This window comes from Panthera tigris, chromosome B1, assembly GCF_018350195.1.
Source record: "Panthera tigris isolate Pti1 chromosome B1, P.tigris_Pti1_mat1.1, whole genome shotgun sequence".
Taxonomy (NCBI): Eukaryota; Metazoa; Chordata; class Mammalia; order Carnivora; family Felidae; genus Panthera; species Panthera tigris.
This window is the reverse complement of record NC_056663.1, coordinates 194,056,672-194,067,808: the sequence shown is the minus strand read 5'-3', so window position 1 is coordinate 194,067,808 and position 11,137 is coordinate 194,056,672. Positions and strand designations below refer to the sequence as shown.

Genomic DNA, 11,137 nt, shown 5'->3' with positions numbered 1-11,137 from the left:
ATTATTATTATTTTTGCTTATGCCACATTAACATGAAGCTGAAAGGAAAATCCCAGTTGGTTTACCATTTTAAGTTTTAGAGATTTTCTGGGAGCACATATGCACATATGCACACATGCCCAATATCCATTTCTTCTTGAATAATGAAATACGCAGCCCTGGACCCCCAGTCCAGCTCCATCCAGCCACATCCAGCTCCATAGGGAAATGGTGGTCTGGCAGGGTCATCGGATGCCTGGCTTCATTTATCGCAAACCCTGTCCTAGGATGTTAGAGTTGAAAGAGGAGCCGAGACATTCTTAATCCTGGCTTCACATCACGAGAATTAAAATGAAAAAAAAAAAAAAAATTCCTCCAGGGATTCTGGTTTAATTTTCTGGACATTAATATGTGGTAAGAGCTCCTCAGGGGATTCTGCTATGGAGGCTGGATTGAGAACACTGATACGGTAGAGCCCCTCACTGTGCAGCTCCAGGAGTGGAGACTCCGACGAGAGGGGAAGTGAGTTGCCCAAAGACACATAGCCGTTGTTGGAGGAGCTTGAATCAAAATCTAGTCTCCTGACCGTGGCCCGTAGTATTTCTCTTACCCTGCACTGCCTCCTTTAAGTTTGTAAAAGGGAAGGTGAAGCAGCACGTATCCTGGTGGAAACGCTAGAGTGAGACTTTATTTCTGAGTTTGTAGTGATGGGCACTTAGTGTCTCTAATTAATCTAGTATCTATCGAATTGTGCCTTCTCATCCTTGGTTTTGTATCTGAGATAGCATGGGGTCTTAGATGTAAATGATAGAAGGACAAGAGGACCCAAATGCATCCAGCAGCCTCTATAAGCCCGAATTGTTCTCGCTGCTTTGCTGTGGTTGTGGAATTTATTTTCACAATAATCCCAGGAGGTGGGTATTATTAGCTCCATTTCAAAACGATGAAACAGGCTCGCATCGGTTTGGTCAGGTACCCAGGGTGTCACAGCAGATACGTGATTTGTGCTCAGTTCATAACTTCCCAAAGTTGACATTCTCTCAGGGTCTGCAAGAATGTAAGTTGCACAGAGGTAGGAATTTTGAAAACGTGTTTGCTCATTGATTTTCTTCCTAAGTGCCTATAATTCTACTGGCACATGGTAGGTGCTCAGTAGAAATTGGTCAGATCAGCGAAGTCCTACCACTGAGCTATACAGGCCTTCAGCCTCGAGGACTAGAGATTTTGGAGTTCCATGAAACATACAACAAAAAAGAAAATTCTGCTGCTTTTAAATTTTGGAACCCAGCAGTTTTCAAAACATCTGCAAGGGAGTCTGGTGTATTTGAAACACCTCCTCCAAGCTGTTGATGCCATGTGTTGAATATGCCTAGTGACAGCAGTGTCCTAAGCATATCTAAAAAAGTGCGTGTGTGTGTGCGTGTGCGTGTGTGTGTGTGTGTGTGTGTGTGTTGTGAGCTGCTGTTACATTATTTAGGGTATTTTTGAAAAAGCTGTAGATCAGCAGAGAGAAAGCCGTGTCTCCTAGATTGTTCCAGCACACTGAGCCCAGCAGTGAGGTATGCTAGCGAGAGCTGCCGACTATGGGAATTTGGGACCTTTGGGGAGGAGGCACGTCGCTTCTTGTCTCCTTGGACCTGAGCTCGTCTGCAGGCTAACTAACACCCTTCCATCTATGACTTCTCAAATCATAGGAACTTGCTCAGAAGTGTAGACTTAGGTGAAGAGGAGAAACTGACTAAGCTACAGGAAAGACGTGTACACTGCAGGTAAATCTAAGATGCGTGTGCTCTGCTCTGATAGAAGTAGGACAGGCTCACAGGACTGGGCTGGAGCATCTGTCCCCTCTAGTGGAATTTGGTTCTGCCTGTAACTGAGATACCTGTATTTTTTTCTTCTAAGAAATAAATGGCTATTCACCTGCTGCCCCCAGCCCTATGGTACAGGACCTCACACAGGTGTTTGTCACTGAAAGTCTTCGGGAGCTGAAGACAGGACTGCCTAGGATTCCCATGACCTGGACGGAAGTATAGTTCTTCAGGGTGACATTGGAGACCTTCTTGGTCTTGACCAGGGAAGTGGTTGTTAACCTTGGTTGCACAGTAGCATCCCCTGGGGAGTTTTGACAAAGTCCTGGTGCCCAGATCCATCCCTGGACATGCTGATTTAATATTCTTGGTGGATCCTGGCACGGTTCCCATAAGCTTCTCGGGGGTTCTAACCTGCACCAGTATTTGAGAATGACATCTTGCAGCCTCATCACCTGCCCCAGAGGCTGTGCCTCTTCCTGCCTGCAAAGCCCTTGCCTCTGCCTGGCGTCCCCTCCCTTCTTTGTCTGCCTGGTGAGCATCAATTCATTCTTTATGACCTGACTCGTGTGACCTTTCTGAACACTTCTAGGCAGCCTGATGCCAGACAGAGGTGGTTCCTGCCTCATTTATGTTCTCATAACACTCTTCTAGACATTTCCTATTATGGTACTTACAGACACTTGCAGGCTTTTTGTTTGTCAATTTGTTCACTTGAGTTGGGACCTTGTCTTCATCGCCTTTGTCTCCTCAACCCCTGGTGCAGTCAGCACCTGGCGCAGGATAAACACTCAGTGAATATTTAGTTGCATTAAACCGAGGCGCTCGAAACAGCTCTCATGTCATTGAGGCTGAAATATCCGTTCCTTATGATACTGGTCTCTTTGTTTTGTTGTGACAGTAACCATCCAGAATACCAATGTGCCTCATTTGTGCAAACACAGCAGTTCCCATTTCAATGTTGAAATATTTGGCTAATTGAAGGATTGCTTGTGTCCACCATGTCTGGTTTCTGGCTGTGCCAGTCACAATTTAAAACCAGGAGTGCGAGAGCTGTAGTTAGCGGTCTGTAGCAAGTCTGAGTATATACACACATGCTAAAATGCATCTGGGACCCCATAGATATAGGTGAAAGCCAAGAAGGGATATTCCGGCTTGTCATCCATTTTAAGGTCACGCACTTTTTGATTTTTGATGAAGGATGACCTCCATCTTCTAATTGTAATTTCTGTGTGTGTGTGCGTGTGTGTGTGTGTGCAGCCAGTCTCCACCCTAGTGTTATGCTGTGGAGTGGGATGGGTGTTGCAGGACTGAGCAGGCCAGAGACAGGAATCATCAGATAGAAGCCAGATGTCTGTGCTGCTCCTTAGGACAGCGGCTCACATGGTTGCTTATGGGTAGTATTGATTCCGATTGTTCATTGCCTGCAACCTTCCAGTTGGAAGTATTTGCACTCGTACTCCTGTCAACAACACTTTGGAGGATCCATTAGACACGGGAAGACTGGAAGCAAAGGGTTAACGGACAAAGGTTATTAAACTTCTTGCCTGTGGGGGAATCGGAGAGAGGTCTGGTGGCAAATGTGGGTCAAGTCGAGTAGACAGAAGCTACTGGCTATAGGAAGCAGACACTGGATGGCCCACGACTTCTTAGAGAATAAGAGATAGTGTAGGAATGGAGGTAGGGCCAATGCTGGGCATATCTGAGAGATGACTGCAAGCCTGGATCTGAGAGTCTATTAGTTAACATTCCCTTTTCCCCCTATAACACAATCAGGCCAGATAAAAGCTCTTCCTCTCCAAAGTAACTCTGAGTATAAGCAGTCAACCATATCAAGTCAAGCTGATACGGACTTTCTTATTCCTTTGCCATCCTCAACACGTTGCTTCTACCTCGTGGTTTAAAATGGCTGCTGTGGCTCTCACTGTCACATTCACATTCTAAAAACCAGGAGGTAGAGAGGAGAAAGGAAGTATATGCTTACTGTATGTTAAGGGTCTGACCCAGAAGTAACAACTTGGCATCTCCACTCACATACTATTGACCAGAATACAATTACATATGTACCCCTAGCTTCAAGGGAAATTGGGAAGTAAACTCTTTAGCTACATGGCCATGTGCCCAGCTAAAATCTTTATTATTAAGGTAAAGGGGAGAATAGATACTGGGGAAATAACAGCCATCTTTGTCTCATAGGAGACATTTTCCTGGCTAATGGCCAAATTCAGCGAAATACAGCCTCCCAGAACTGCCAGGAGGGTGAATTCAGAAGGAGACATATCTGAATGTCTTAAATGCCATCTCAGAACAAGGAATCGATGGTTGAGGTTAAACATATTAGCACTTGGAGGTTGTCCAGAAAATCTCAGTGTCTAAAAACAACACTTCTTGTTTGATGCATGTGTCATACAATGTTTAATGTTAATTTAACTTCTTGATGTAATTTCTTGGTGAGAGTGTTTGTCCAGTATTCCCAAGAGTGTGAGGAGTGTAGTGTGTGTGGGGAGGGGTGTTACCGGGAGAACGTGGATTGTAAATTTCCATGAAATTAATTACCTGGGAGAGGACATTAAAACTGCACAAATGGAGATGTTTTATGTATATTTAACACTCTGCGTTTTGAAAAAGGCATCATAATTGTGTGTGTGTGTGTGTGTGTGTGTGTATTGTATGTTTGTGTGTATACACATATACGTAACATGATTCTTCTTGATGTAGTTGGAGAAAGGGTCATTCCTACTTTATGGAATTTGGTGATTAGATCAGCTCGAGCCTGATTTAATAACAAAACTTGGAGGAAGGGGATGTCTCAGGAGAGGATGAAGGTAATTTTCATGGAAAGGAATCTAAACATGTGCCACTAGAGTATGGACTGTGGTGGTTTTAAAAACAGATCTGAAAAGTTGTTGGTAGTTCTCTCATTGGAATGTGGGGTCTGATTACTCTTTCCTTGAACATGGGCTGGTCTGTGTGATGCCATTCTAACAAACAGAGTGTGAAAGCAGTGGCACTCCATGCCCTCCAATACTAGATCACAAATTGCAATGGCTGTCTTTTGGTATTCTTGCCCTTGAGCCTGGCTGCCATGTTGTGAGAAAGCCCCAGTCACATGGAGAGACACGGAAAAGTGTTTTGCCCACATTTGTCCTTGGAATTTTCTCTTCTCTGTCTCCAGCTTTGAAGGAAACTCACTCCTGTGTTCTTGGAGAGCAATGGAGATTCTAGGCAAGAGTTCTTCTTTTTGCCTTTCCTTTTAAAAAAAAATTTTTTTTGAGAGACAGAGAGAGAGAGAGAGAGCGTGAGTAGGGAAGGGGCAGAGAGCGAGGGAGACACAGAATCCGAGGCAGGCTCCAGGCTCTGAGCTGTCAGCACAGAGCCCGATGCGGGGCCCAAGCTCATGAACCGCGAGATCCTGACCTGAGCTGAAGTTAGACACCTAACTGACCGAACCACCCAGGCGCCCCTCTTCTTGCCTTTTCAAAGACAACGTACATTGGGGCTCTTCTGTGAAAGATACAGCACAGTTGATGTTCTGGCTAATGGCAAAAGTAGCCATGCCTGAGTCACTGTTCTATCCTGGTCTCAAAGACTCCTCTTCTAGACATCACAAGATAGTCACCAGAAACTCTCTCCTTTGCTGGAAGAGGGCTCTGCCCCAACTAGAGTTGTATACAGTTTGATGGGCATGATGCTATGAGTTAGGTCAGATGCCTCATCCATTTAAACGCTTCACTTATGTCATAGTTATCAGATCTGTTTGTAATTTATTGTTTCTTCTGTAGGATATTGTGTGCTGAGATCTCTCTTAAAATCTGTATATTTCTCCAAGGATTTGGAAAATAGCATGTGTTTAATTAAGTGTTCAATGAAATTGAGGTGAAGTCTGACAAGCACAGGGAAAGTTGGACTAACACTTCCTCATTTAAAACACTTTTAGTAATGCTCTACCAAATTTCATAATTTATTTAAATCTGATATCTTACTTCCAACACATTGACTATGTTTGTTTGTATTTTAAAAACCTGCATAATTACTTCCCATGTTCTGATGTCTAGTCATATCGAAGATGGACTTTTAAAATTACCTTTCCTGTTGTCGTTTGTTTACCCAGCATATACTAATTTTCGCCAGGGTCTGTGACAATGTCTTCGTATTCATGATCTCATTCTGTCCTGTGAGGCAGAAGATTAGACAGTTTTTCATTTTCCTTCTTAGCATCCCCTTCTTGTGAAAGCACCAGTATTTTCTTTTGGGTGAGATTTTTTTTTTTTTTCATGGTTTGTGGACATGCTCATGGGGAAGCTGTTCATCAGGGCTCTTCAAAAACCCCTCCCCCACCCCTTCAACACTGACCAAGGAGGTGGATTCCTGATGCAAGCTAGGTTATTTGGGCTCTTTCCCAGGAACTGAAACCTGAGCAAAACCTTACATGGAAAGCAGGCACTGGAATTTGAACATTTAGCATCTGTGTCTGGAACACGTGTTCATTAGCTTTTGCAATCACATTTAGATTCCATCTCCACAACGCTTTTAGCACTGAGAGCAATTCCATGGAAAGCAGGTGCTCAACAATATTTGTGGAATGAACGAATGAAGAATGCTCCGAGGTCCCTGGTTCGTGTATTGTCTGAAGCTTGAGTAGTCAAATCTTCATTTGATTCTCTGAGCTCCTAGAATATTTCCATTAAATTGGGAAAAATAAATGTCACCTGTTTCCAGTGGGGGTACTTCAGTGATACAAGCAGATGTCATTGACCCTGCTTATTGATAGTGCATTTCTTTTTAAGAAAAAAAGGAGGTGTAAGTGTGCCTGTATTTGCTATTTGTTAGAGCCTTTGTATCCTCCTATCATGCTTTATCCTTATTTGTCCATTTCAGTTGAATTTTCCAGAATTGTATTTTGCAATCACATATGGATGTTGCAAACGTAATAATCCCCAGGGCATCAAAGTCAACATCAAAAACTTAAAATGAAAAATCTGCTGGTTCTCAGTCAGTGCTAGCCTGGAAGCACGATGGTCTCCTTAACATTTTTTTTTTTGGTGGGAGATCACAAGGGTCTGCCAACATTGGCATTTGAACTTGCCACTTCTACCCTAGAGGTAGAGTTGGAAATCAGACCAAACCAAGCCAAGTCAGAGTGCTGGTATGCCATAACATGGTTTCCTTCACCATCTGATGAATAATCACGTCCTTTTTCTAAATCTGGAATCTGTGTTGGGGCTTAGTCTGGAGAAGGAAGGGGCGATACGAAGCAACAGAGGGCTTGAAGTGACGGCAGATAGGGCTGTAGAGGCAGGGAGCTGGGTGTTCTTTGAGGAGCGGATCTTAAGAAGTCATCTGCAGAAGGATCCTAAAGGCACTTGGTCTTTAGAAGCTGGAATTCAAGTTGTATGAGCAATTCTGGTAATGATCCGGCCCCTGCCAAATGGACTGGCCAGACTGGACTCCTCACTATCTCCAAAAGTACACATTCATAGTTGGTTCATGCTGTGACCTCCTTCTGTAATGGCTTTCCTCATACGCTCTCCCTCTCTTGGTCTTTTAGGGTCCAGCAAAACAATTGATTTCAGGGGTCCCACATTCTCTGATTTCTGAGAAGAAAATCTGCAGTGCAGGGCAAGAGACATAGGATTTGGGTCAAGACACCCACGCTCTGATGCTTTACCAGATTCACACACATTACTTAACCTTCCTGAGCTAGTTATTCCTTCCCTCGGCTGGGGATGTCCTTGATGTTGATGATGATGATGACGATACCTTGTCGGGTGGTGGTCAGAATTAAAGAGAAGATATTTATAGCAGCTGCCACGTTGTACGACATTGACAATTGATATCTCCTTTATGTCATTACTATGGTCCAGTGCAATCTTGTTCCTTGGGAGTCTTTTAATGGCATCGTATCGGTTGCGGTCATTGATAACTAGCTTTGTGAGAGTGACCTTTCTTCTCCATTTCTAGTCTTTACCTAAAGCCACAACTGTAGCTATATCTATATCTATGTATATCTTAATTTTCCAAGTTCCTGGAAGGCAGTGATTAAGCTTTATAGCTATTGTACAAAGGTACCCAATAAATGAATGCCAACCGAAAGAAAAAAATAAAAAGGACCATTTTAAAACTATGTTGAGAACAAACTGAGGGTTGATGGGGGGTGTGAGGGAGGGGAGGGTGGGTGATGGGTATTGAGGGAGGGCACCTTTTGGGATGAGCACTGGGTGTTGTATGGAAACCAATTTGACAATAAATTTCATATATTGAAAAATAAAAAAAATGAAAACAAAATAAAACAAAAATAAAATTAAGGATCCATCATAAAAAAAAATTAAAAAAAAAAAAACAAAAAAAACTATGTTAGCTCTACTGTGTTTTCAAGGCTTTAGAGGTAAATTGGGGCTTATTTTCATAATTGTACATTTTGCTTCTATAGGGCATGTCTGATAGGTTCTTTTCTGTGACATTTGAATAAAAAATGTATGCACGAACAGCACCTCATTTGATCTCTTTGATTCCCCTGGAAGGCAGACATTATCGGCATTTCCTGATTATAGCTAGTGAATCTCGGCTCTGAGAGGTGAAGTGACTACCCAAGGCCACACAGCACGGACAGCGGAAAACAAGTCCTCTGGTCTACGTTTACACCCCTGCCCCTTCCCAGGCAACGTTGACTCTACTGAGAATATCTTGTTTGATAATAGATGTGAAAATCCTTCACAGACTCCAGAGCAGAATATGAATGCAGAGGATTATTGCTATTATTTCTAGGGCAGGTGAGCTATAACCTCTTGTGGAATCATCTATCAACCAGGAAAGCCTGTTGCTGTTCACTGAATTGTACCCTTGTGACCCGAAAGATAATGTATTTCCCAGTGTACTTAACTTAACACTATGAGCTGACCTGTACCTTGAACTGAGCTGGGCGAGTAATATTTAAATGCAGAGTCTGACAGCTTATAACCCAAGGCAGCTCACCTCCCCCTGTGGCAAGCTGCCAAGCCAGGGAGGGAAGAACATTGGACTGTGGGGATGAATAAGATTAGGGTTGGATGGTGTTCTTCCAGAAACAACCCATGGCTTAGATTTATTTTTGATACCTTGATGAAAGTTATAACTTGGTTCATTTTGATTATCTAGAGTGCTCCTTGGGCTACCTGCCATAGCCACCCTTGGATTGTCCATTTCAGCCGCCCTCACACTGGGTCAGAACCATTCCATGTTGATTTAAAAACCCAGTGGGGGATTATCTGACCGGAGTTTGATATTGTGGTTCAGCAGCCTTCTGGATCCTCCCAAGTCTGCAAAAAAGGAAAATGCTTGCTGGACACTTTGGCAGGCCAGAGTCAGTAGGGAGGCAAGGGTGTGGTGTTTCTGCCTTAACCTCTTAATACCGGGCTAAAAATACAACTGAACCATAGAGCTGAGTGTGTGTTTGAAATAGAAGGGAGCTTAGCCATCAGTGCGAAGACCCTGATTTTATAGACAAGGGAAGAGAGACTCAAAAAGTCAAGCAATTTGCCAAGAAGTTTGATGCTCAAATTCCTCGAATTTAGGTTTATGTGTCATCTAAATTAGTAAAATGAGACATTCCTTATCCCCAGTCATCCATTGTTTTTGCCCTCTTGTGTTACTAGCTACTGAGAGTGACATCTGTCCAAGTCAAGAATGATCCACATGAACAGTGTTTAGAGAGTCATCTCCCTTTTGTGTTGTCATAACAATCAGTCAATCAGTAAACAAGCAGGAGCAGATCCACTCTGCACCTGACATGGAGTTTGGAGCTGTGAAAGGGACCCACAATGTTCTCAGTGAGGTGACTCCTTGTAATGATGCTAACACAGTGAGTACCCGCCTGCAGAACTGTGGAATAAGGGCCTTATATATAGCCATATATGGTGGAGCATATCATACAATTTGGGGATCAAGTTTGGGTCTTGGATCTGCATGCCGTTCAAGGTTGACACAAAACAAAAGAAAAAAAATGTTCCCTGGACCTTTGGATTGAGTTGGAGGACACCACTGAATCACAGGCCCTCCTCCGTGGCTTCTGAACCAACTGAAAAACAACCCAGGAGCCAGGTAATGATCACAAAGACAGCTTTGTTGCAGTCAGTCCTTGAGTTGGACACTGGAACTTGACTCAAGTGTCTCAGATGAACCAAGCTCTCCTGGAAGGCCTGGAAAATTCATGTCTCGTGGGGCAAGATGTAGGAAATAGAGCAAGTGCGACCCAGATGAAGATGGAAATAGACAAGAGAGTTAAGGATCTGAAGAGAGGGAGGGAGAAGAGGTGCACTGTGTAGCCGGCTAGTGAGAGAAGTCTCACCTCCTCATGAGAAGTGGAATGGAGGGAATGAATCTTCTTATTTTAAAGTTTATTTATTGATTTTGACAGAGAGAGAGAGAGAGAGAGAGAGAGAGAGAGAGAGAGAGAGAGATCATGCTAGTGGGGAGAGGGGCAGAGAGAGAGAGAGGGAGAGAGAGAATCCCAAGCAGGCTTCATGCTGTCAGCACAGAGCCTGACTCAAGGGCTTGAACTCATGAAATGTGAGATCAAGATCTGAGCAGAAATCAAGAGTTGGATGCTTAACCAACTGAGCCACCCAGGCGCTCCTGAGCTTTCTTATTTTAAAGGATAAGGCAGGATCATGTAGAGGAAGAGAAGATTCCCCTCTACCTTCCAGACAAGACGAGACGAAGAAAGCACAGATGTGTGAAGCCTCTGGGAGGCGGTGGGATCCACGATGCAGAAAAGGGGAGAGGAATAGGCCTTGGGGTTTTTCTTCGTGTGTGTGTTTGTGTGTGTGTGTTTTAAATTTTATTTTACACTTGATCTTAGCCAAAAGGCCGAGAAGTGATTAAATTTTATTTTAAATTGTGGCAAAATATACATAGCATGCAATTTACCTTGTTAACCACTTTTTCAGTGTCCCGTTCACTAGTGTAAAGTGAATTCCTATTGTTGTGCAACCAGCGTCCAGAACTTTTTCACTTTGCAAAACTCAAATTATAAAAGCACTAACTCCCCATTGTCCCCTTTCCCCAGCTCCTGACAACCACAATTCTGTTCTCTGTCTCTATGAATTTGACTCTTCTAGGGACTTCATATAAGTGGACTCATACAATTTTGTGTGTGTGTGTGACTAGCTTACTTAACTTCACATAATGTCCTACAAAATTGTCTATGTTGTAGCCTGTGTCAGAATTCTCTCTCTTTTTTTTTTTTGAAGGCTGAATTCTATTTTATTTTATGTATATGGCACATTTTGCTTATTCATTCATCCATAGATGTCCACTTATGTTACTTTTATCTTTTGGTTATTGTGAATAATGCCACTATGAACATAGGTGTA

General features: G+C 43.2%; 1 protein-coding gene across 1 annotated transcript; it reads right to left on the bottom strand.

Moving 5' to 3' along the window:
- Positions 1 to 712: 712 nt before the first annotated feature.
- On the bottom strand, positions 713 to 2,253 carry LOC122238095. Its single transcript, XM_042984796.1, has 2 exons — positions 1,900 to 2,253; positions 713 to 1,026 (listed from the first exon to the last, which is right to left on the bottom strand). The coding sequence occupies exons 1-2, from the start codon at positions 2,237 to 2,239 to the stop codon at positions 713 to 715; spliced, it is 654 nt and encodes a 217-aa protein (XP_042840730.1). The 5' UTR covers positions 2,240 to 2,253.
- Between the last annotated feature and the right edge of the window lie 8,884 nt (positions 2,254 to 11,137).

Excerpts from the sequence above, each read along its gene's own strand:
- LOC122238095 (XM_042984796.1), bottom strand. The coding sequence starts at position 2,239 with ATGAGGCTGCAAGATGTCATTCTCAAATACTGGTGCAGGTTAGAACCC. Across the intron at positions 1,027-1,899 it reads CATAGGGCTGGGGGCAGCAG|ACCCTGAGAGAATGTCAACT; the intron begins GTGAATAGCCAT and ends ACATTCTTGCAG.